Here is a 27,465-nt window from a genome sequence, read left to right as displayed (position 1 = left end):
ATCCTAAGCAAAGAAAGGATCTGGGGGGAAGGGAACTATAGGAGAAAAGCAACCAAGCTTTAGAGCGGGGGAATCCTTTCGGCTGTCACTATTACAGGATAGTGACAGGTTTATAAGAAGAGCTCTTAGAGAATGCTGAACCCAAACTTTCTGATTTGTACAGAGGGGAAACTGATAGAAAAGCATTGTGTGATCTGCCCAAGATCATATAAGTCACTAGAAGAGACACTACTGAAAATGAAGGGCAACTGGTGGCGTAGTAGATAAAATACTGGGCTTGAAATCAGGAAGACTCATCTTCAAATCCAAACACTTACTGGCCCAGTCACTTAATCCTGTTTGTCTCAGTTTCCCCATCTGTAAAATGAGCTGGAGAAAGAAATGGCAAATCACTCCATGATTTTTACCCCCCCCCCAACCCAAATGAGATCACAAAGAGTGGGACCCAACTAAGTAATGATTAAGCAACCAGCAATAGTGTAATAATTGATAAGATTGTTGGACTTGCTAGAAATACCTAAATTTAAATCCTACTTCTTATGCTTGTTGGCTATATGAGAGGAAGGAGGATGGACAAGTCACTCACTCTCTTTGAGCCTCAGATTCCTCATCTATAAAATGAGAGGGTTGGTCTCAATGACTTTTAAAGTGTCTTCCCAGATCTAAATCTATGATCCTATGAACTCAGGTCCCATGACTCCAGCATAAATATTCCACATATTTCTCTCTTACAGCTCTCCTTCTCTGAAAATGAATATGCTCCATTCAAAATTCTCGTTGATTCTACTTTGTAACTCCCTCCCCTCTTCTTATCCTTCCCCTTTTTCTGATTCCAGAAATTCATGATACAGAAACCAAGAGCAGAGAGAACACCAGGATGGATGCCATAGCTTAAGGGTTAGACAGGTATTTGAGGTCAGGGACAGAAAAGGAGCTAAAATTGAGATAGAGAGATGAGTCAGGTCAAGATTTCACTAATCAGAGTACCAGAGTACTATGGTGTGAATTTAATTCTGAGCTAAGTTCTCAGACCAAAAGAGTCCTTATATACTCCCTGCCAGGGCAGTGACTAGACTGTCTAAATCCACAGTATATGGCTAAGAAAGGAACCATAAGTTCTAACATCTGCATTTTGCCCTTTTGCTAGTGCCAAGGAGACTTGGCAATCAGAACCACCATGGTAGAAAAGCTTATTTCTGAGCTACTGTGCCTAGGAAGCCTTCTCTCTCAATGCAGGGTTTCTGTCCAGGCTTTATCAGATTAATGAATATAGCACTAGACTTGGAGTGAGAAATATTGGGATTTAAATCCTGCCTCAGAATTCTATGTGATATATTTTAACATATTTAATATGCATTGGACTACCTGCCATCTAGGGGAAGGGGTGGGGGGAAAAGAGGGAAAAATTGAGAACAGAAAGTTTTGCAAGGGTCAATGTTGAAAAATTACCCATGCATATGTTTTATAAATAAAAAAGCTTTAATTTAAAAAAAAAAAAAAGCTATGTGAACAAGTCATTTTTTAAAAGTATGTGTCTCTGTGTGTTTTATATATTATATATGTATCTGTACCTCAATTTCCTTATCTGCAAAATGAAAAGTCATACTCAATGGCCTTCTAAGATCCCCTCTAGCTCTAACTATCTGATCTCATAATATGGCCTGAGTAAAGAAAAAATTACTGACAAAAATCCTGACAAAATTTTCCTGTGCAGAAGACATTTTTAGTCTCAGTGGCTCTGCTTGATCAGTACTTACTAATCACAATAATACCTGATGGCAGCCAAATGACATAGTGGATAGAACTCTAGACCTAAAGTCAGATAGACCTGAATCCAAATCCAATCTCAGACATTCATTAGCCGTGTAAGCCTCTGTTTCAGTTTTCCCCAAATGAAAAAATGGGTTTATCCTCAGGTTGTTGAAAAAATAAAATGAGATGCTATTTTTAAAGCTCTTTGCAAACCTTAAAGCACTATTTAGATGCTATCTCTTTGTGCATGTTGAAACGATGAGGGAAATGGAGGCATTAGAATTAGGAGCTACAGCCCAGTTCTCTATCTCAACCACAGACATGACTGAAATCTAGCAGCAGGTGGGGGTGGAGGATGATTCAAAAAAGGCCCCCAAGAGAAGCATTCTCTAACCGACTTTTAGTCTCATTCCATTACAGCCCTAGGCTTCAAGGCCAAACCCAGAATGATCCAAGGGACATTTTTAGCACAAAGATTGAAATTATGACAGAGGAAAGATATTTGTGGAAAGAGCTTGGGGGGAAGGGAGGAATAAGAGAGGGAAAAGCGGATCAGGAGTTCTAGTTTCCATTAACTACCATTTCTGGTTCCCTCCAAGATTTTGAGCAAATAGCTTAAATCCTCTGGGCCTCAGTTTCTCCCATCTGCACACCAGGAGAACAATGCCAGAACTTGCAGACTTGCTCCACAGGTCGCTGAAGCCAGGTGTCCTAAGTGCCTGAAAGGACACTAACAAAGAATGCCACGTCCTTCTCCTCCTCCTGTTCTTCCTCCTCCTCCTTTCACACTAGCCCACTCCACCCACTCTCCAAGCAGGCTTAAGTGGGCACACCGGTAATAATAACAGCCACATGAGAAGCAGGAAGGGGCCATTAAGAGGAAACAGAGCAGCAGGAGAAGACAAATTGTTTTCTGAAATTTCTGTTTCTATTCTTGTGGGAGATCCAGGAGAGAGGGAAATCAAACACCAGCAGGGGGAAGGGAGAAAGGAGGGGAAGGCTGCCCCTAAAGAGCTTCCAGCTTTTCCCCTGCTAATAATGCATTCCTCACCCTCCCCATCTTGTGAAGTCAGGTGGTGAAGACAGGTTGTCCCTCGCTGCCCTCAATTCCCTCTTAGATCAAGCCAAGGAATTATCAAGCAGCAAAGGGACCATCCAGAAGAGAATGTGCACCTGCCACTTTGGACATCGACCCTGCCAGCCTTTCCCAGGACAACCCCTCCTAGTGCATCCCCGCCCCCCACACATAGCAGCATATATCTCCACAGGGGAGCCTCGAGTGCAGGGGAGCGTACATGCTTGGAAGTGTTCTTTCCCACCCACCACCTGGGCTAGATCCCTGTTGGAGGCTTTGGCACTGTCTCTGGAATCTGCTCCCCTCCCCAGCTGCCAGTTTCATTTTCCCAGAAACCCCTTGGGGGTGGGGAGCTGAACTGGTACATGAGAATGTGAGGGGGGTTGGGAAGGAGTGTGTGTGTGGGGGGGGAAGTTGTACTCTGGGTTCTGCCTGCACATGGCTGAGCAGCAAGCTGGGCTCCTACTACATGGAGGCAACCACCCCCTCAGTGGTACTTGAGGGATGGTGACAGTCCCACCTGCCCCCAGGAGCAGGAGCAACGTATGGTGTGCTAAAAGCTGAGCTGGATTGGGAATCCAAAGAACCAACTCTCTGGGGCTTCCATTTTGGCAATAAACTAATTCTCATATGAGCCTCAGTTTCCTCATCTGCAGAATGAGCTGTTAGACTGGATACAGGCTTCTTAAACTTTTTCCATTCACAACACCTTTTTGCCCGAGAAATTTTTACATAACCACGGGTATATAGGTATATAAAATAGGTAAAAAATCAAACATTTACTGATATTAAATCATAATTTCATGACCCCCACATTCAGTTACTAGATTCAATTACTAGATGACTCCATATGGGGTCCAGACCCACAGTTTAAGAAGCTGGGGACCAGATGATCTCTAAAGTATCTCCATTTTAAACTTTATATTTCTTTCTTGAACAGCGTCTTATAATGCCTGAAAACCCCGTCATTTGTTATACGCTCTTTGGATTAAGATATTGCCCTCCCACCCACCACCACCAAAGGCTGTTTTGTAAAAATATGACCTAAATCTTAGTGGCCACTAAGATTCTCCATGAAGATTAGTTCCTGGGTGTAGTTACAGTCACTAAGCAAAGTGGGGTCAATCTCAAGGTATATAGGATGGGTAAGTTTTGACTAGTGGCAGAAGGCTAGTAAAAGGCACAGCAGTATGGAAGAGCTCAGTAGAGACTGAAGCAGATAAGACTGGCGGCTCTGAGGTTCAGCAGCTCACACTGGATCCCAGAATGACTGAATCCTAGGACAAAAAGCTGAAAGGTACCTTAGAGGCCACATGGTCTTATTTTACAGATGAAAAAATCTCAGAGAGGGTTTTTTTCCCTATTGCCTCAACTGTCCTGTGGCTTTTATACCAAAACATACTGTACCATCACCCCATTTTACTCACTCCATCACTCATTACCCCTTAATTCCTCCTGCTCTTTCTTTTTCCCTGTAAGGAAAAGCCTTTGATGATGCCATCCTGCCCAAGAGCCTACCCAGATGTGGTAGGTGGGTAGGACTGTCCAGTCCTGGTCCTAGTTCTGTTAGGTCCTGAGCTCCTAGATCTAGCCAAAGTGGGAGAAAGGACAAAGAGAACAGAAATATCAGCTTTCTTATGGAGATGGAGAGAAAATAAGTAACTTCTAGAGCATCTCTGCTGAGGGAAGGGAAAGAAAGGGAAGCCAAAGCATCCTTGAGGCTCAGTGCTGACAGGTAGCCAGGAGTATAGGCAAAAAAAAGAAGAGAAAGAACAATGTTCCCTCTCCAGCCTCACTTCTCCTCCCCAGATCCTAGAGCATAAGCAGAACAATAAGCAGTACTAGACAGAAGCCCTGAATTCTAGACCCTAACTGACTGTGTGATTTTGGACAAGTTATACCTGTCTCTAAGCCTCAGTTAGCCCATTTGTAAAATTAACTATTTCTGTGTGTGTTTGTGCATACACATGCAAAGTACTTCTAGTATTCCATCAAAGTGCAGTAAGGACTACTGGAATCACCTATAATAACCGCTAGCATTTATATAGCCATTTAAGATATGGAAAGTGATAGAAAAAAAAATTCCATTTCATTCCCTACAAAAGTACAAATAATGTTACAAATGAAGAAATTGAGGAGGAAAGTTATTTGCTCAGCAGTCACACAATGAATATGGCTAGATTTGGACTCTTTTTTTTTTTCCCTGACTCTATCTTCTATACCACCTTTGCGTCCTCATCTATAGAGAGAAGAAGCATTGTAGATCCTAAGGAAAAAGAAGAAGCAAGAAGGCCTTTGGGGGTTGGGATGTTTTTCTCTCCTAAAACTGACCACAATGATTTCTCAGAAATATTCCATATCCAGGGTTTCCCCCAGACAGATAGCTCTAGAAAAGAGCTTCAAGTTACAGGGAGCCCTGCACCCTATCTATCTGTAGCACTTCCTCCTCCTCATTCTGCCTCTAGAGGAAACAAAGATAGGGAATATCTCTCAGTTCCCTCTCAGCTGGTTGGGCTTGCAGGAATCAGACTGTGTTTTGCACACAGATGAGCAGCCAACCAGGCAGAGGCCTTAGAGCTGCAGAGTCACAGCTCAGGGAGGAAGGAAAGATAATTCCTGCTCATCTGGATTCAGGTCCCATTTCTCCTCCAGCACTGCCCAGCCTAGGTCTACCAGGGCTGCTGTGGCCTTGGATCTTTAGGGCTGTTCTCTTCCCTCCCTAGGAAATGGACTAGAGCAACCCTGGCATACTGCTCTCCTCCCACACTCATCCCCTCCCAACACAGATCTCTTCTTTTCCCATTTCCTTTACCCTTCATTTTCTCCAAAAAATCTGAGTGTGAAAAGCCAGATCCTTTAAGTACTTCTTAATGTCATATTGTCAAGGACTTTCCCTCTTTTACTCAGCACCCAAGGGAATGTTTTCCCCAATCCTGGAGGGGCCTTGACTATAGAAGCCTAGCTTCCCTAGGAAGCAATAGGGTCTGAATCCAGAGGTCTAAGAAACAGAATCTCTATAATTTTCTCCCATTTATCCAACAAACATTTATTGAGCACTCACTAAAGGAATCTTTAGTCTTATGAATCTAAGTTAGGTTCTAAATTAGATAAGGAGAATAAAGGGAAACACGAGACAGGTCCTGCTCTCTACGGGATCATAGGAGATAAATAAATGTTCAGTACAGTGTAAGCTGTTATATAAGTCAGTATAAGATAACTATCACACGAATGAAGTGTAAAGATGGAATTCGGAAGGGGAAGCTTCCTGTGGGCAATCATTAGCCAAGGGATGGCTAGTCTGCCCCTAGTACTCAAGGTGGATGGGGATGCTGAGATACAGGTTGTGGGTATAGCAATCACTGAAAATCTACTCTGGATTCCAGGGTTAAAGGCCTCAGGTCTCTGCCCTCACCCCAACCCCTACTTTCCAAACAAGCCTGGTCCCTTTGAACAGCAGATCTCCATTTGCCACATCCTGCAGTTCCTTTGCCTGGAGAAGTTATCAGGAGACCAGGAGTACAGAGAGATTTCAATATCCCTCTCCTAATCTAGCCTGGGAAAAGGTCTTCATTCTTCCCACCATGATGGACCTACACTTCCTATTTACAATTCCTTGCTTAGTGAGAGCAATTTTCTGCCTTTCCTAATAAGCCCAGACAACTTAAGCAGGTTAGGAATGAGGAAAGCCAGGGTTTTCTACTGTTCCATCAAAAACATAGCTGTGAACTGAACGAGATGGGGTGAGATCTCTTAAGACAGTTGTGAAAATCGAGTAAGGCTTCATCTACTTCAGAGCTGGAGTAGGCCTGAGGGTCCGTGAGCATTGACTCAAGGGCACACCTAAGTCTCCTTCCTGCTATCCTTCCATGACATCATTTTCTCCCTACTTCCATCAAATATGGGCAACTATGTTCAATTTCTTGGGTAGTTCCCATGTTTAGAATGTAAGACCCTCAGCCAATGAAGATGAGGGTCAGTGGTGGGAGGGGTGTTTGTGTTAAGGACTATTTAAAGTATAAAACCTGTCCCAAAAGGTGCCTCCTTTCAATTGCTTGCTCAACAGGAGGGATGCCGCTTCTCACAAGAATGTACAAAAACCTTCTGTTTGGCTCCTACAGATCTCTCCAGCTTTTTATTAAATGGGGACCACTCACCATTCTGAGGCACACAGAACAAGCAGGACTCAAGCACATTTGAGAAAGAGAAGCCCAAAGTCATTTGTGTAGACAGGTAAATAGAAAGATGACCTTGGATATAACGCTTGGAAATATTCCAAAAACAATTCAATTTAGTAAACACTCCTAAATACTTAACCAAATGTCAGATGCAATCCTAAGTATTGTGAGTACAAAGATTAAGAAAAGAAAAACAGCCAGTCCCTGCCCTCAAGGAATTTTAGTCTACTAAAAGGAGTTAAGTGTGCACAGAGAAGTAAATATAAATTGTACACAAAATAAAAATACAAAGTAATGTCAAGGGAACAGAGCGAGCAAGACAAGCAAAACAAGAGGGAGGAATTCCATAAAACCTTCCCTTAGAAGGTAATACTTACACTAACGCCTGGTAGGAATGAGAAGTTCCAAAAGACAGAAAAACAGAAAAAAGCATTACTGGCATGGGGGACAAATGGCCTATCCAAAGGCAAAGAGGTGAGAGGTATAATACAATACAGATTACTAAGAATAGTTATTAAATGTCTATCATCTGCAGAACAATATGGTAAGGGGATGAGGAGTATGAAAATAAGAGTACCTACTGTGTGCAAAGCCCTAATTAAAAGGAATAAAGAAAGAATTTCTAAAAACCCAGTCTCATTTAAAAAGCTCCATGGGTGGAAACTGATAAGCCTCAGACTAAATGGATCCCAGTATGAACTTGTCTTAAAGGATATGAGATAGGGGAAACCTTGAGGCTATATTTATATATTTATATGTGTGTGTGTGTACATACATATAGATATATATGTTTGTATATATATAAATACATGATGTATATATGTATGTCTTTCTGCTCCTCTTTACAACAGCAGCAAATATTAGCCCCTCTCTTTCCTAAGACAGAATCTGGAAAGTATAAGAAATTGGAAAGCAAGCTACTCACCACTGCTGGACTTCCTTCTCAGTAACTGCAAAAGGAAAAAAGAAAGACGTTTTAGCAATTAGTTAATAGATATTTATTAAGCACCTACATGTGCCAAGAACTGTGCGAAGTACAAATTCACCATACTGAAGAGGAGGAGATGAAGGGGTATGGGGTAAAGAAACATACACAGACACACAGATTAACTCGAAATGTTAGCATTTCAAGGACAATAGAGACTATCTAGTTAAATGTCTTCATTTTGTAGACAGAAAAACTATTAGTCTAAGAAGTGACTTACTCAAAGTCACAGAGTAAAGTAATCCAAGAGCATTTATACCAAATAAAAAGCCTGGACTTACCTAACTTTCCAGCCCCACTGCCTGTAATTCCCCTTTTTTATCCTTTCTACAATACAAACCAACTATCCTTGCAGCTCTCACACTTGGCATTTTAGGTCCTGTGTCCAGGCCTTTGTGCTAGTTGTATCTCATGCATAGAATGCCTCCTTCCACACTTCTGCCTTTTGGCATCCCTAATATCCCTCAAGGATCAGTTCAACAGTCTGATTTCAGAAAAGCCTGGACTTAGATGAACTGATGCCAAATGAACCAAGAGAACATTATACAGAGTGACAACAAGATTATGTGATGATCAACTGTGATGGACTTGGCTCTTTTCAACTATGTGATGATTAGAGGTAATTCCAACAGACTTGGGATCGAAAGTGCTATCTACATCCAGAGAGAGAACTATGGAGACTGAATGTGGATCAAAGCACGGTATTTGCATCTTTTTTATTATGTTATTGTTTGTTTTGTGTTTTTCTCCCGTTTGATCCAATTTTTTTTGTGTGCAGCATGATAAATATGAAATAGGTTTAGAAGAATTGCATATGTTTAGCCTATAAATCTGCTTGCAGTCTTGGGGAGGGGGGGAGGAAGGAGGAGAGGGAAAAGAAAGAGAGACAGACAGAGACAAACAGAAAAACAGAAACAGAAACAGAAACAGACAGATGGATGGGCAGACAGAGACAGAGGGAAAAAGGAAAGGAAACAGTCCCTGTTATTAAGTAGCTCATATTCAAACAGAGGAAATAACATGCACAAAAAACTGAACATACAAGATATAACCCTAGAGGGAAGGCACTTGGATTGAGGGAACTAAGATTTTGCAGAAGTGAATGCTGAAAACTATCTCTGTATATATTTGGAAAAATAAAATACTATTAATTTTTTTTTACAAATTCTGCATAATATTACAAAATAAATTTATTGTGACCCCCCCCAAAAAAAAAGATTCACTCAAATACCATTTTCTAGAAGAAGTCTTTCCTGATCTCCCAACACTAGTGCTCTCCCTGCAAAACTCCCCCTCCAAACTACCTTCTAACAATTTTAAATGTATCTTTATAGGTATATGCTGTATATCCAGATATGTATGTGAATAGACTATAAGTTCCTTGAGAACAAAGACAGTTTCACTGTTGTCCCCTGTACCTAATACAGGGCCTAACACAGAACAAAGTCTTAATCAGTGCTTTTTGATCAATTAAGATTCTTCCCCTACTCTAAGAAATCTTTTAAATTGGTTATGAAGATGCATCCCCTTAGTAGCCTAAGTAAAACTTCCATTCCTACTTGTCTTATCCTCCTTGCCCAGGCCATGGGTCAATTGATCCACAGCCATTTACTGATTAGATTTGCTACGGGCACTGTGAATGAGTCAAAGACAAATAAATCGGCCTCTTCTATCAAAGAACTGAGAGCCTGTCACTGCTATGAGTGCTACTACATTCTAATCCAGTCTTTCTAATACTTGAACCCCTTTGGACAGATGCTGAGACAGACTCTCCTGCCCTGCAGGCCATGTCACAGCTAAGCCTCCTGGGAGTGAGTCCTCAGAGACACTTCACATTCCCCTAGGAAAGGAAATGCCATCTTCCACCCCAGACGGTACTGACTCATGCGGCCTCCCTGAGCAAGCTTGGTCTGAGAATAACTCGATTCGGTGTTTGGTCTGGAGCAGAGGCTCACTGGGGCAAGGCCCTCCCTGCTGATGGATGGCTATACTGCCCGGCAGAGTTCAAAGGAGGCATTTCTTAAGTAACTACCATGGCTTGTTCATGTTGAGTTATTATTAATGACTACAGAACCTTTCTCCTAAATCAAGTATTGCCCAGATATATCTGACAGCAGCAAAGTTAAAACCACACAAGAAGCCCTCTCCAACATTAATATCAGCTGAAACAGAAAACCAGATCTCCTCAACACTCATGGAAAATCAGTTGACAAACATCTATTGGGTGCCTGCTATGAACTGGGCACTGTGGTGTGTGTGTATAACAGACAGACAGAGAGAAACAGAGACAGAAACAGAAACGGACAGACAGATGGACAGACAGATACAGAGAAAAAGGCAAGGAAACAGTCCCTGCTCTCGAGTATTCAGCTCATATTCAAATGAAGGCGATAACATGCACAAAAAACTGGACATACAAGATATATAGTATAACTGAGATATAACCCTAGAGGGAAGGCACTTGCATTGGGAGAACGAGGAAAAACTTCTTAGCAAAAAGTTCTGAGGCCCCTTCCAGCTTTGATATTCAATATTTCTACATCTCTACTAAGCCTTGGCCCAAACTAGACATTCTGTGGTTTATCAATAAGTTCCCGGGAATCTTGAAGAGTCGGACTCCGTCCCAGAAAATCTCACCCCCTCTCCCTAAAAATCCTTGAACAAGCAAAAATGTATGTGTATTGTCTGTGTGTGTATGTTTAGAGATGGAGACATACACATATTTTCACAGAGATATCATAGAGACCACTGAGCTAGAAGGGATCTTGGACATCACATCTACCTCTCTTTTCACAGATAGCTGTTGTTCAGTAGTTTTTAGTCACATTCAATTCTTCTCCTGACCCCATTTGGGATTTTCTTGGCAAAGATATTGGAATTGTTTGCCATTTTCTTCTCCAGTTCATTTTACAGATGAGAAAACTGAGATAAATAGGGCCAAATGACTTGCTCAGGTAACACAAGTAGGAAGTATCTAAAGCCAAATTCGATTGATTTCAGTTCTTGCCAACTTCAGGCCAGGTACTCTATCCACTGAACCACCTGGCTTGGTTGCCCCTCTTGGGACAGATAAGCAGACTGAAACCCAAAATGGTTTTCCTAAGGTTTCACAGGACCAGAACTCAAATGTTGGTCTTCCGATGTCAAAATCTTGGATTCTTTCCTTATCACTTAAGAGTTGAGGAAAACCAGGAGACACCTAAGCTTTTGCATTTCCCATCACCAACAACCTGTCCTGAAACCGATCCTCTCTGCCTTCCTCAGAGTTTAAAGTTGTTAGGGAAAAGCAAGAAGAAGCACAAATTCCCTTGGCTCTTCCAGGGAACGCTTCAGTGCCAGGAATACAAAGCCTGGAACCCAAGGCTGCCATTGGATAGTTCCTCACCCCACCCCCATTCCATGTTAACCTGCTGAACCATGAATAGTGCCCAAAGGGCAAATTCTTTATTCAACTAAGAATTAAAACAAATATTTTTGTTTGAGAGGTTTTTAAATTTTTTGTTCTTATGGCTATATTTGTTTCCATATTTCTTTCATTTCTAACTATATCCCCATCCCTATCCTTGTAACATAATGTAAAAAGATAAGAGGGAAAAAAAGCATCTCTGTAAAATTAACCCACATGTTAACTGAGTCTGATAATGCATACAATGTTCTCTAGTTCAGAAAAGAAGGGAGGGATGGAAATAGGAGATGCATTCTCTCAATTCTACTTCAGGTTCAAACCTCATCATTATCAATATGCAGAGCTCAGTTTGATTCATTTGTTCTTCTAATCACATTGTGGAAGCCTTTGTGTAGATTGAGCTCTTGGTTTCCCTGACTTTATTTATTATCAGTCCATAAGTTTTCTTAAGTTTCTCTGAATTCTTCACTTTTCCACAGCACAATAATAGCTCATTATGGAAAAGTTAGGAAGTACAGGAGACAGAGCACCTTGCCTGGAATCAGGAACCCCTGAATTCAAATCCAGTCTCAGAGACTTAGTAGCTGTGTGATCCTGGGCAAGTCACTTAACCCTGTTGGCCTATTCCTTATCTGCAAAATGGGCTGGAGAAGGAAATGTCAAATCACTCTAGTATCTCTGCTCAGAAAAACCTCAAATGGAGTTAAGGAAAACAATAATCATAATTTGTTCAAACAATCTGATTTGGAGATTTTTTCCCTCTAAAGACACCAACAACTTTTCAAACTAAAGTTTGAATCTGCATGTTTTTTAAACTACTGACCAAAGACATTTTACACGTTCTTAAAACTGAGTCCATATTTTACTGTTTTTAGCCCTTATAGTACTGTTTCTCTATTTCTAAATAGATTCTAAATAGTACCCTGAACTTTTATGCTTTAATTTCTCTTCTTTTTCCTTTTTTCTGTAGTCACCAACCCTAAACTGCAGAATGGCAGAGAAATTAAAAGGGGCTTCATCAGCTTAAGCAATGTAGCTACATTTCAGGGAGGCAGGGAGGAGAAAAGAGAGAGCACTGGGGCTACTTTCCCTAATAATAACCATTCCCTAATATTTCTAGTTTTCAAATCCAGTCTCTCCTTTGTGTCCACCTGGTCTATTTCATCCTTTAATGTTAACTTATATCATTTCAAAAGATCTCCCCCATTCTTTGCATAGATGGGAGTTCTGGGTATGGAATACCACATAAATATCACACTTTTTTTGATATGTTGTTTAGTTTCACTAAACTGTTTCCCCCCTCTTTTTTCATTCTATTATATAAGCTGATTCTCTGGAAAGAAGAGAGGGGAAGAGATGTAGGTGTTTGAAAAACAAAACAAAAAAATCTATGAAAATGTGTTTTTAAAGGGGAGTTTTCTCACCAACAGAATGAATCTCTGACTGAACCATTGTCTTTACTGTGCTAGAAACTATTAAAAGGGCTATATCCTACTGAAGTTCAGAGTGGTGATAGCAGGACCAGGTCAGGAATCAGTCAGAAGGCCAGTATTAATCCCTCATCTACCAAAGTTGTTATCTCCTTCAGGGAAGAAAGCACTAAGAATATTACCAGAAAAAAAAAGGGAAAAAAATTTACCAGAATAGTGCCTGGCACATAATAAGCACTATATAAGGGTTAGACCACAACGATGTAAAGAACATTAATAGGCTTCAGAATTCTGATCAACAGAGTGATTAATCATAACTTTAAAGAACTCAGAGTCCCTGATGAAATATTCCTCCTTCCTCTCGGTGGGGAGCAGAGGTATGCTATGGTTTGGAATGAATATATCTTGTATGTCCAGTTTTTTGTGCATGTTATCGCCTCCATTTGAATATGAGCTGAATACTCGAAAGCAGGGACTGTTTCCTTGCTTTTTTCTCTGTATACTTTAGGGACAGTTAAGTAGAACAGTGGAGAGAGATTTGAGTCTTGAATCCTAAAGACCTGAGTTTTAAATTCAACTTCAGATACTTAATATCTGTGTGACACTGGCAAGTCATTTACCCTCAGTCTGTTTCCACATCTATAAAATGGGAATAATAATAGCATTTACTTCTCAGGGTTATTTTAAAAAGCAAATGAGATAGAATATAAAGTATTTATTAGCACAGTGCCTAGTCTATTATTATAATACATAATCAGATATGATTTGCTTTATTTGCCTGCTCTTTGTTATATGGGAAATTTTGAGGGTTGGGGAAAAGATTGGGATTTGACAGGGATGCTATTTTTAAAAAAGTGTCACACATTTTATATTCACTTTTTTTCCCTTTTTCTTCTGTTTTTTTTTTCCTCACACTTTTTTTCTTTTGATTTTTCTCTCCCAGCACGTTTCATAAAGAAATGAGTATTTTAAAAATTAATGTGTGTGTGTATATGTATACCAGAAAAAAAGAAAAGCACATATGCACTTCTAAAAGATGCTTTAAAAAATTTTTTTTTTAAAAGATGTTCAATTCTTTAGATGTCATGGTGAGTCAACCCAGAGGAAAAATGCTCCCTTAATTTGTCAATCCCTTTGATACCAGATTTCAGACTATGTAAGGGAAAAGCCCACTCTCCAATCTCTGCTGCCTACTCTTTCATCCCCTTCCATCTTAGTCTTAGACCATGCTGTTCTCCTCTCCCTTACTCAATAAACTACAGCAACTCCCCATTACTTCTAGGACCAATTATAAACTCCCCAATCTGGCATTTAATTCTCTTTCAACTTTTCTAATTTTCCTACACTTAAACTCCCTCCCACTTATTATGTGATCCAGCTATACCATATACTTGCTCCTCTTCATACACAAAGGCAGTTGGTGATGCAATGAATGGAGAAAAAAAATGAAATCAGAAAATCCAGTCTCAGACATTGATTAGTTATGTGATACTTGCAAGTCACTTAATCTCTGGATGCCTCAGTTTCCTCATCTGTAAAATAGGGATGATGATAATAGCATTTACTTCCAGGGTTATTATGAGGATCAAATGAGATAATTGTAAAGCATTTAGAATAGTGCTTGGCACATAATACGCATGATGTAAGGGTTACCTATTATCATCAGAACTCATTTACAATCACTGTGCCTTTGCCTTACCATTCCTACAATGTCCTAAATTCTCTGCCTCCTGGAATCTCAAATTTCCTTAAATACTACCTGCTTCAGAAGTCTTTTTCCTCACCTTCTTAGACACTAATCCCTCCTCTCCAAGACTAATTTGTCTGTCTTGGAAACTATCTCCCTCATTAGGTTGTAAATTCCTTAAGGTCAACCAAAGATTGTTTCAGTCTTGCCTTAGTATTTCTAGCACTGAACACAGTGCTGGGAACATAACAAACATTTAATAAGTTCTTGGTGATTAAGATTAATTGAAGAACCAAATTCAGAAAGGAAGGCCAACTGTGATGCTGGTTAGCTTTGAACTGACCATCTCCTTCCCAATCTTAGATCTGAGAAGCCAGTGGCATCCACTCTTAGCAACTCTGGGTTTCTGCTGGGAGTCGGGGACTCAGGATTAGGAAAACTTCAGCTGAGTCCAGATCAAAGAAGCAGCCCAGATTTGGAACAATCCGAGACCAGGACGACAATCCTCTGACCCTCCAGGGCCCTGGGGATCTCCTGGTTAGCAGGTTCCTTCACCTTCCAAACCAATCTTAAAAGCTGCAATAGGCCTGAAATTGAGTAAGATAATGAGGCAGAAAGAAGATGTGTCAATGTGCAAGCAGCTGATAAAAATAGAGACCGAGACAGCGGGAGAAGATGCCAATTACCTAGGATGGCAAGACCTCAAATAAAAGAAAGCAATTTTCTGAAAGAAAGGTTTCAAATGCATCTGGCATAGGATGCAGGCTAAGGGAGGGGCGCACAAGCCCGTCCTATAGCCAAAGAAAAAAAGAAGAAACTATGGCCCAGACAAGTCATGTATGAGATGGCGCGGGAGGGGTGCAGGGGAAAAAGAGGAGTGAGCAGGATTCTGGGGTGAAAAAAATCACCCTTACCTTCACAGCCGACCAATAGGTGTGGGATTCAGGGCCAGGTAGATGAAGGACATGAAAATTGTCAGGCTGGAGGTCAATTAGTCCATTCCTCTCCATCTCCAAAGGAAGAAGTTCCACAGGTCTCCAGTTACCTGTTTCTTTGCCTAACTAATCTTACTGCCAGACCAGAAATAAAAGAAGAGTCCATGGCTATACACACAACACTACTCTTAATTAATCTAGAGAGTTCTAATAAGTATTTGTATAGCTCAAGAACTCCCTAAATTCCCAGGAAACAAAACATCCTAATTTTCAGAAATAGTAGATAAGTAGAAAAACCTCTATCTCATGTTCTAGATTCTCTTATCCCCAGTGGGAGTGGTCTGGATAGGGGAAACAATTTTTGGAGGGATCCCAGGGGAGTAGTATATGTAATGATAATTCTACTACTACTACTACTACTGATGATGATGATGATGATAAAAATAATTATCATCATTATTATTATTTTAATAATTCCTTATAATCACCAAAGTGCTTTAAATTGAATTGAATTTAAACTGAATTATTTCATTTGATCCTATGAATACCCCTGAATGTGAGATGAGGTAAATTATTCCCATCTAATGGATGAGAAAACTGAGCTCTAGAGAGGCTAAATAACTTCCCTAGAATCACATAGTCAATTGTAGAACGGGTCAGCAATTCCTACTGCATGTATGCTAGAATTATTCTTACTGTATACATGGTATTCCTTTACTGACACTGCCTTATTCTTCAGTCTCAGTGGGTGCTCTCAGGGGAAAGTCTGTGTTTTCCTTTCGACAGCTTGTCCAATTCAGGACGAAAAGAGGGGGACGCTGGAAAGCTGGGTCCTCTGCCAGCATATCCTCCCTCCATCAATGTTCCTGCATTTCAGGAAAATGAATTAGAATGGCCCTTTCCCCATTGGTCTCAGAAGCATCTGTGATGCAGGCAGTCAGCGGGGAAGCCAAATGTGGCCAGATTAGCGTTCTTCCCCCTACCCTAAACACCCCTGCTGGCCCCAGTGGGAAAATGCTGCATAATGTGTGCAGACAGCCAAGCCCAAGAGAAAAAGGAGGGAAGCCACCTCTTTTAAGTAGTAATTAACCTTTAGGAAAACAAGTTCCCTTGAAGGTTTGCTCCCAGCTTTGTAAAAGGACCTGAGAGCTTTTAATTGCTCCACAGCTGGGGCCAAAGATGAATAGCTTTCATCTTCTGGTCTAACCACCTGCTCCTTCCTTTCTCCCACAATCCCCTCCAGTAGTTCCAGTCTCTAGCGGAATCCCAAATGCCTGAGAACTCAAGTGCTGAGCTTTCTATCCATTTTTCTCATACTCAATCCTATAACTGATATGGAAGGGGAGCTGTGCCCCACTAGGGACCTTCATCCAGCTCGCTAGTCAAAGGAGGAACAATCCAGGACAAATAAATCAAATCTGTCCATCTATCCTCTCTACTGGGCAAGACAGAGAAGAGGAAATATTCCTGTCTTGTTTTCATTGATTCAAGTGGGTAGGTGATAAAAGTGGGATAGAACCCAGGTGCTAGAATCAGGAAGAACTAAATTCAGTAAAGAACTAAGTTAGTAAATCTAACCCCAGCTACTTACTAGATCTTGGACAAGTCACTTAACTCTGTCTTAGTCATCTGTAAAATGAACTGGAAAAGAAAATGGAAAACCCCAAATAGGGTTAGAAAAAGTCAAACACTACTAAAATGGCTGTTACAAAATGTTATTGGTTCATTTTTCTCTCAGCTCTCCATAGCTACATGAATCTCTTTCCTTTCTCTGAACCTCAGTTTCATCATCTTTAAAATTTGGAGGTAGACTTAGATGATTTCTGTGGCTCTGACATTATATGAGACTATATAATCAAATCCCAAAGCTCTGTATGAGAGCAGAACACAGCCTCTCAACAACAGCTGTAGGATTGAAAGGAAATTCTGATTCAAAGATGGATAACATCTGGTATTCAACACAACAGCCTTTTACAAACAAACCTGGTGGGGAGGTGAGGAACAAACAGGGGTAAAGGTCAGTCTCCAGAGCCCCAAGGTTGCTATCCTTAGGAGATACACGAGGATACTCTCCAAAGCAAGAGAGTTTGCTAGCTAAACATCTTCACTTCATCATTTGCCAGGCCATCAATCAACAAGAATTTATTAAGTACTTATTATAAGTCAGGCATTATGTAAAGCTCTGGAGATACAAAGATAAAATTAAGCCATCCTTATCCTCAAGGAGTTTACATTCTAATGGTGGGGACAACAAGCAACATTTAAGTATGTGTAATAGATATAAAATGAAAATGAGGTAATTTGGAAAGGGAGTGTACTAACAACTGAGTTGGGTCTTTAAGAAAACCAAAAGATCATGTCATGTGTGCAGAATAGCAGGTGGACCAGCATGCCTGGATTATAATATATAAGAAGACTGGAAAGGTAGAAGGTGACCAGTTTTTTGGAGAGATGGAAACAAGAATTTATGCTTGATCCTAGAGGCAAGAGAGAACCACTAGTTAAGTGAATCAGAAATGAGACAATGGGGGAGGGATATAGGTGTTATATGATCGAATCTGCCCTTTAAGAAAAATCACTTTAACTGTGGAAGATGGATTGGTGTAAGGACACAGGCTTGAGGCAGGAAAATCAAATAAGAGGTTGTTGCAATAGCCCAGGAGAGAGGTTATGAGGGCATGCACTAGGATGCAACTGTATGAGTGGAGAGGAGGGGATATAGCTGGCATTTGTTGTGAAGATAGAAACAACAGGACCACTATTGGATTTGGGAGGTGAGCAAGAGTGAGAAGTTGAGAATAAATGCAATTTAATAAGCCTGGGTAAACAGGGTGCCCTAGATTTTTAAAAAATTAGTTTACAAAAGGGGCAGCTTGAGGGAGAAAGAATAAATTTTTGCTTTTGAGATGGAATTGTCAGGAGATTAGGGTTAGAAATCTAGCATATAGATGGTGATTAAACTCATAGAAGTTAATAGTGAATCACTGAGGGTATAGAAAGAAAAGGAGAAGATAGCTCAAGATAGACTCGGGTATATCCAGTTAGTGGACATGACATGGATAATGAATGAACAAAGATAACTGGGAAGGACTTCAGATAGATAGTAGAAACAAGGGAGAACAGTGTCATTAAAAACCACAAGTAAAGAAAGTATCCAAATAGAGAGGGCAATTGCAGAGATCTCAAGAAGGCTGAGAATAAGGAAGCTATTGGATCTGACAAATAAGAAATAATTGGTCAACTTTGGAGAGAGCACTTTCTGTTCAGTGATGAAATCAGAAGCCAGATTGCAGAGGGTTAAGAGGGAAAGGAAAAGTGGGATCTACACTGATTGTAGATAACTTTTTTAAGTATAGATGAAATGTTGTAGGACAATAGTAACCGGGAAGAGTAAGATCTAATGAAGGTTCTTTAAGGATGGAGGAGATGACTCTTTGTAGTTAACAGGGAAATAACCAGTATATAAGAAAGATTAGAAGGAGTGGGAAGAAGAGTGGAGGCAATCTGCTAAAGACAGATGGGATTGAGGGTATACATAGAGGGATTGGCCTTGGGAGAAGAAGCTCCTTTTCTTCATCAAAGACTGGAGTAAAGGAAGAAATGGTGGGCGATGATTTCAAAAGGTTGTGCTATGAAGAGGAGGGAAGAGAATTCTCAGTGAATAGTCTCTTTCTTTCTCTAACTCTATGTGTGTTTGTGCACCTGACGTTTGAGAGGCAAGAACCTCAATTAAAAAGATGGGGTGAGAAGGTTTTATTAGTAAGGGCTTCTTTTTGGATTGGGATAACTGTTAAAAGGAATGAAATAGAAAATTAATTAGGAAATAGAAAACAAGTTGCTCCACTGATGGAGCAATTGAGATGAGAAAAATCTGGTTACGGATCCTAAATTCCAGAGGTTCCAGTGGGCTGTCTAGTCCTAGATCTTGGTCCCAAGATTGACATGTTTTGAATCTGGTACCCAGGATCATAGGATTTGGATTCTTTAGGAAGGAATTTTAGACACTATATAATCTAAACCTCTTTCATTTTCCAGATGAAAAAAGCCTGAGAACTTAAATAATTTAACCAAGGTCACATAGCTAGTATAAAGCAAATAACTAAATTTAAAATCCAGACCATAAAATTGTAGATGTTAGAATTTTTAATTTTCTTTTTTTATTACTGGTTAGCAGGGCCAGTTTTTTTTTTTTTTCTAGTTAGGAGGTTATTGAAACCTATCCAAGGGATATGAAAATTTATTTAAGGTCCAAACATTCTTCAGATAAGAGGTTAAAAAGGGAGTCCAGTAATTTCCCAAATAATTTGATTTGTTTTAATGATGAAAAGCTTCCCCTGACACACCCAAGAGATTTTATCAGTGAAAGAATTCTTTTATGACCTCTGGGTCAACTTTGTGACAAGTAAATCTCCTCTTAATTAGCCCACTGTGACCTCTTTTTTTTTTTTTTTTAATTAGTTTTGTAAGTGGGATTTTGGCAATTGGTATTTAAATACATAGGTAAATACTGGTATTTAATTGCCAAACTGGATGTTGCCAACTTAGTCAGCTTACTATTTGTTTTAACTTTGTTGCATCTTAGTTGAAAAAAGCATGAGATAATGAATCTGTTTGATTTAGGCTATAACCTTTATCAGAAAGATTGTCATATGTAAAACTATTTCTCTGACATATTTTTTTTTTTTTATAAAGACTTTGACAGAAACTCCAGTTTTTATTTAGGGTTATTTTTCTAAATCCCTGGGTTAGAGAAATATTTATTTGGCAGCAGTAACATCATAGGAACTCAAAGGGAAAATATTCTTTTTAACAGAAGATTAGAGATTTAAAATAAAGACACCTTAAACCCTAATCTCACTCTACAAATGAAGAAACTAAGGATGAGCAAGGTGAAGTAATTGATTCTACTTCCATAGGTAGCATGGAAGAGCAAGGATATGAAGCCAGAATTCTCATTCCAAATTCAACTGCATCTGATTCACTACGGCTCTCATATAATGCTTACTATCTGTCAGGCATTATGTGAAACTAAATTTTGCTAATTTAAAATTATTATCTCATTTGATCCTCACAATAACCCTAAGAGGTAGGTAGTGGTGCAATTCCCATTTTACAGGTGAGGAAACTGAGGTAAAACAGGTCTTATGTGACTTGCCCGGGATCACAAAGCTAGTAAGTATCTGAGACTGGTTTTTCTAACTTCAGGGTTAGTATTCTATCCCTAATTCCAACTAGCTGTCCAAAATAACTTAACCTTATTGTCCCACACAACTCTTCGTGAATGTAAACTGTAGAGTTATCAGCCTTCATTGATAGAAGGAATATTCTTGTTAGGAGTTTGCTACCCTTAAAGAAATCACAAATTCTTTTTTGTTTAAATTAGGAAACTAATTAGTCCAAGGTTCTCCTCCCACCTGTATACACAGTCACAATTGTCCCTTGGCCAGAAACGATTGTGGGAACAAAAGCTGCATTAAGAGGTGAAAATAACTAGTAACACCCCATCCCCATACTATCACCACTTCTATTTGATAAAGTAGGTCCTGTTTTTCTTTTTGTGCTCATCCTTTCCTGAGACATCCTGGTTTTGGCTAAGTCCCTTCCCTATCCCTATGGCTGCCAACCAAGCATGAAATTAATTGGGCTGCTTCTGAGGCTCACACTTCCAACGGGACACCAGCTTCCAAATGCCAAAAGGAATCAAATCACTTCTGACTAGGCTAGGCCCCCAGAGTCTTTCCAGTCCTGCCACTACCCTCCAACCTCTCTTGGCTAAGAATCCTTGTGTGCCTCTAGATGCTAGCAATAGGGAGAGGCGGAGGAGGCTCCGCCTATTTCTAGGACAGAGACTAGGGATTTTCCCAGCCTGCTTTTTAGAAGGCTGACTGTCCACAAGTAAGTCATATAAGACCTTTGATGAAGAAGTGGCTCTCTCCTCACCTTAATTTTTTTTAAATGCCTGATGTCATTTAGATTGGATTGGTCCTACTATAATTACACCCATCTTTCACCATATTAGTTCTTTTCCTGTTATCTACAAACCTGCCAAGGACTTTTCATCCTACAAACAAAACAAATGGACAATCCCTGCTCTCCCCCCCCCCCCCACCTCATTAAAACCTGTAAGTACAGTTCTTAATCTCTCCTTTTTTCCTGTTAAATTTGTTAAAGCCTTCCACAATCAGTGCCTCCTCTCTTTCTCTCATTTTTTAAGCCTCAGCAAACTGGCTTCTAAATTCATCACCCACAAAGACCATTATCTCTTACTTTTCCAGATATTATGACTTCTTCACAATTTCTAGCCTTCTTGACCTGTGAGCAGTATCCACCTTTGGCACTATTGATCATCCTCTCCTCCTAGATAACTAACTTCCTCTTGGTGTTTTTAATTGCACAGTTCTTTCTGGTTCTGGTTCTGCTTCTTCAACCCGGTCTAACTTTGCTCATTCATTATTCAACCCAAGCCTGCTAACTCTAAATATATCCTGAGGCTCTGAATTGAACTATCTTTTCCTTTATCTTTATACTCTCTTTTGATGATTGATCTCATAAATAGCTATGAGTTCAATCACTGTCTCAATGCCAGTGACTCACACTGTTAAGATCAACGACCCAACAAAATATCTAGCCTGTGGTTGGAGTTCAAATGTGCTCTAGAAATGAGAACTATTTTGAATAAATGAATGAACAAAATGTATTCATTACGCAATGCTATGTGCTAGGCACTTAAATAGCTCAGATCAACCTTTACCTTTATTAAGGTAAGTCTGGTGCAGGCTGATTTTAGAAAGGCTTTGAAAGATTTACATGAACTAATGCTGAGTGAAACAAGCAGAACCAGGAAAACATTGTACATAGTAGCAACATTAAGATCGTTCGATGATCAATTATGATGGACTTGCTTCTTCAGTGATCCAAGGCAACCTCAATAAACTTTGGATGGAAAATGCCATCCAAATACAGAGAATTAGGGAGACTGAATGTAAATCAACACATGCTATGTTCACTTTTTTTTCTTTTTCTTCTATTTTTTTCTCTTGGTTTTTTCTTTTGTTCTGATTTTTCTCTCCCTACATGATTCATAAAGAAATAGGTTTTGGGTTTTTTTTAGGAAATATGTAAAAAAAAAAAAAAAAAAAAAAAAAAAGGAATGTACATGTATAGCCAAAAAAATGTTTCTACATATAACTGGATAAAATAAAAATAAAAAAAAACAAAAAACAATCTGTTGCCTCCCCCAATCACAAAATACATTCCAAACCAAATAGAAACAACTTTGAGATCATCTATTAGAGGATCATATATTTAGAAACAGAAGGGACTTTAGAGATTATTGAGCCCACTCCCTTCCTTACACATTTTACATATGAAGAAACCAAGACCTAGTTGTAGTTGAGGTGGAATTTGAATTCATCTTCCTTTGCCCAAATCCAACACTATCCAATATATCATACTGACTCTATTTTGGAGCCCTAGTCTGTCTCTTGAATTTGTCTCGTGTCACCAACTTGGGTATGAATGGCACAGCCTGATGAAATGTTTAATTCCTGTTCTTCCCAGTCCCCTATATAGTCTGCAAGCATTTACTGCAAGATTTTTCTATTCCAGATGATCTCCCTAGTTTTTCATATTGCCTTAGAAACTATTCTGCCCCCATATGAAATTATGACTTCCTATAACTTCTTTGTTATTTGTGTTTGTTAATTGTGAACAAGACCTACAACAGAGCAGGCTAATAAATGGCTTAAGACTGATAGAGAGGAGGGAGACAAAAGTCAAATCTGTCTAAAATAACTAGGATATTTTTCCTTTTTTTTTTTTTTTTTTTTTTTTTTACTGGATTGTTGGTGCTAAGTATTGACAGATAATTTTATGATTTGTTGATTGATTTCAACAAATTTCCCAAAAGGAATTGTCTTCTGCCTCTCAGGCTAAAACCACAGAGTAGGTAGTCAAGGAAGTCTAAGCAAGAGGAAGAGGTGAGTTATTGTCCTCCGTTGTTGCTTTCCTTCATTTCCCTCCCCCCTTCAAAATATTCAGTAAAGCAAGAATGGTAATTAAGGAGTAGACCTACCTAGTGAGAAAAGAAAACTACATTTTGAGAAGAATGACTATTCCAAGAATGCCAGAAAGGGGGTCAAAAGAGAGAATAAGTGCCTATTCCTCTCACTTTTGCTTTCCACTTTGAACCTCCAAACCCAGACAAACATAAACACCTGCTGGTTATTCACAGCTGTCTTTCTTGTTAGAAATGTGAACTCTTTAAACTGCTTCACTTTTATCCCCAATGCTTATTAGCACAGTACCTGACACACAGTAACTACTTAAGAGATCTGGTTGAATGAGTTAATGCTTAATCCCAAAGTCTTTTATCTACTTAGAGAGTTTGTAACATCTTCAGCTCAAGCAGTTCCCTTCCAACAAAGAGCTCAAAGCATATTACAAAGACCAGTCCAGACTAATGGATGGTGATCAATATCTTTAAAAAAAACAAAATAAAAAATAAAAAACCCAATACACTAGATAACCCATTATGCATATTTAGAGCACTTTTTATCTTATTCCAAACTTGTAATCCCTTGTACTATATTCTTAATGAAAGGATGTGCAACTCTTGTTCGAAGACCTGATGAGATAAAGGACCAAGCACTTCATGAAAGAGGCTACTCCACTGGGAACAGCTCTAATTATTTTTTTTTTTACCATTTTTTAAAATCATATGCCACACTAAAATCTGCGTCTGTGTCCACATCCATAACATGTTCCACTAACTAGACTAAACTCCTGGAAGTGAGAGACCTTCTTCATCTTCCTTAAATCCCCTCTTGTAACTAATACAATGACTGAACATGGTACCTAGTAAATATTTATAGCTTTACTGAGAGGTTGTGTGGCCCAGAGGTTAAATGCTGAATTTGAAGTGAGGAAGACCTAAATTCAAATCCAACCTCAGCTTCTAATTAGCTATAGTGATCCTTACTTAACAAGGCATTTAAAACCCTTTCAAAGTCTCATTTTCTTTATCTGTAAAATGTGGAAGGAAAAGGTTCCCTTCCAGCTTTAAATTATGACAATTTCAAAGCTATTATTATTTGGTTTGGAATGTATTGCGTGTTTTTGAGGATCAACAAATTTATCTTAATGTTGTCTTTTTGTTGTGGAACTCACACAATTGTGAGTGTTCAATTGTGTCCAACTCCTCATGATCCCACTTGGGGTTTTCTTGCCGAAGAGACTGGAGTGGTTTGCCATTTCTTTCTCTAGCTCATTTTACCAAAGAAATTGAGGCAAAAAGGATCAAATTACTTGGCCAGGTTTTACAACTAGTGTTTGAGACCACATTTGAACTCAGATCTTCCTAACTCCAATCCCACACCTAAACCACCTAGCTGCGCTCATGTTGGCTTATTTAGCAATAACTGTATTAGTAAATAATATTTAATAAAAGATTTTTTATTCATCTATTCAAAGTAAACCTCGTTCCCTCCAAACATTCCAATGGACTAGATATTGTACTGATAATCTCAAGTGTGTAGATTCACTAGTGTAAGATTACCATCCACACACTTTCTCATGCTGTGTCCCATCTATGTCTTTTTATAAATCCTCCATAGAAAACTTAGTCAATTCACTGGAAGGCTTCCTCTGGTCTTTAAAGTATCCATATAGCTCTCAGGCTGCCCATATTCTGTTGTTCTTTATTCTTTCTACATAACCAATCCATCTCTTTTTCCAGTTATCTAGAGGACATCATTTCTTAAATCCAATGCATTGTTGGTCAGGACTCTTGGGCCAGTCGGGAAAGTCAGGGTGGGGGGAAGGAGGGGAAATTTTGGAATGTAAGGTTTTGCAAGGGTCAATGCTGAAAAATTACCCATGCATGTATCTTGTAAATAAAAAGATATAATTTTTAAAAAAAGAGTTGGAAAAGCCTGAACTAAGACCTAACTTGCATTTAACTTGATTGCTTCAGTTTCCTTATCTGTAAAATGGGAATAACAGCATTTACCTCCCATGGTGGATGTAAAAAACAAATGAGATAATGTATGAAATGTTTTTGAAAATCTTAAAGTATCAAACAAATGCTTGATTTTCTTATTCTATCCCTCTTAGTTCTCTCAGAAGGGAGGCAAGAAGAGGTTGAGTGATACCCCACAAGAGCTACTACCAGAGAGGTAAGAAGTGTGGAGAGCTAAACTTTCTTCGTCCCCTTTCAGCTCCTGGGTCAACTCCCAGAATACACATTCTCTCCTAAGAAGGATCCAGTATCAAAGACAGCTGGAAGTTCCTCCAGCAAATTAAAGCCATTCTCAACTTCTCAGTGTTTCTTCCTCTGTTTCAAAGAGCTTTTGTCTTCCAAAAACTTAGAAGAGAGACAGTCCCAGGAGCACAGTATCAATGTTGAGTCTGAAGCATTTCCCTAAATTGAAATATCTCTTCTCCCTGATGGAAGCTCAGCTCAGAGTGGTGACCATGGAAGGGAGGGGTGTGTGGCCCCACAAGGGAGGGCTCTTAATGCAATGAGGAGGCTTGGAGGGAGAGAATTCAGAGAGCAGGAGACCTTAGTGGAGCTGTATCTTTTCAATTGACAGAGGAGGAAAGTAAGACCCAAAGACTTAACATCATTTATCCAGGATCATACAGGAAGTTAGTGACAGAATGGGGACTGGACACTTGGGAAATGGAACAGGATATATAACTTTTGATTCATACATCTTTTCTCCACTTTCAAAAAAATGTCTACAGGATGATTTCAGAAAGGCCTGGAGAGACTTACACAAACTGATGCTGAGTGAAATGAGCAGGACCAGGAGATCATTATATACTTCAACAACAATACTAGATGATGACCAGTTCTGATGGATCAGACCATCCTCAGCAACGAGATCAACCAAATCATTTCTAATGGAGCAGTAATGAACTGAACTAGCTATGCCCAGAAAAAGAACTCTGGGAGATGACTAAAAACCATTACATTGAATTCCCAATCCCTATATTTATGCACACATGCATTTTTTATTTCCTTCACAAGCTAATTGTACAATAATTCAGAGTCTGATTCTTTTTGTACAGCAAAATAATGTTTTGGTCATGTATACTTATTGTGTATCTAAGTTATATTTTAATATATTTAACATCTACTGGTCATCCTGCCATCTAGGGGAGGGGGTGGGGGGGGTAAAGAGGTGAAAAATTGGAACAAGAGGTTTGGCAATTGTTAATCCTGTAAAGTTACCCATGCATATATCCTGTAAATAAAATGCTATTAAATTTAAAAAAAAAAAAAATGTCTATTCACCAACATAACCTGAGGAAAGCCCCAACCCCAGATATGTATTTAAGTCTTACCACAAATAAGACCCCACAAAAATAATAGAGTTAATCTAATTCCACTTATCCTCCTGGTAGCCAATGCAGTAGAGAGAGACAGAGATAGATATATATACAGTGCAGGACACATTTTAGTGGGGTGAAACAATCACCAGTCTTGGACCCAGGAGATTTCAGTTCAGATCTCAGCTTTGCCATTTACTAGCTATGAACCAAGGAATTAAACATGATTGCCCTGCCTTCCTCACAGAGCTATTGCTCAGAAAGCACTCACAAATGTGAGCTATAGTAGGACCGAAGCATGACAACCCAGGGGATAGCATCCTGGACTTGGAGTTAGATGTGGGTGCAAGTCTCAACTCATATTTACTAGTTGTATGACCCTTACAAGTTATTTAATATTTTCAAGCCTCAGTTTGTAAAATGAGAATCTTAATAGCACCTACCCACAGGTTATTGTTTTCAAAATCAAACAAAATGAAGTATGTAAAGCACTTTGCAGAAAAGGACAATATAAACATTAGTTAGTTATTTTTCATAGCTGTGTGACCCTGGAAAAATTGCTTACCTCCTGGCTTCAGTTTTCTCACCTGTAAATTGAAGGGGTTGGCCTATATAACCTCTAAGATCCCTTCCAGCTTTAAATCTATGATCTAAGAAGCCCAGCTTGCTCTAATTATAGAAGACAG

General features: G+C 39.4%; 1 protein-coding gene across 1 annotated transcript in view; it reads right to left on the bottom strand.

Moving 5' to 3' along the window:
* The window catches only part of NCS1 (neuronal calcium sensor 1), a 97,798-nt gene that overhangs the window by 31,279 nt on the left and 39,054 nt on the right, over positions 1–27,465 (bottom strand). Inside the window, exon 2 of the mRNA XM_003757402.4 lies at positions 7,928–7,952. Coding sequence (XP_003757450.1) covers positions 7,928–7,952 — 25 coding nt within the window. The remainder of the gene's footprint in view (positions 1–7,927; positions 7,953–27,465) is intronic.

This window comes from Sarcophilus harrisii, chromosome 2, assembly GCF_902635505.1.
Source record: "Sarcophilus harrisii chromosome 2, mSarHar1.11, whole genome shotgun sequence".
NCBI classification, from domain to species: Eukaryota; Metazoa; Chordata; class Mammalia; order Dasyuromorphia; family Dasyuridae; genus Sarcophilus; species Sarcophilus harrisii.
This window is presented reverse-complemented; position numbering and strand designations above follow the sequence as displayed.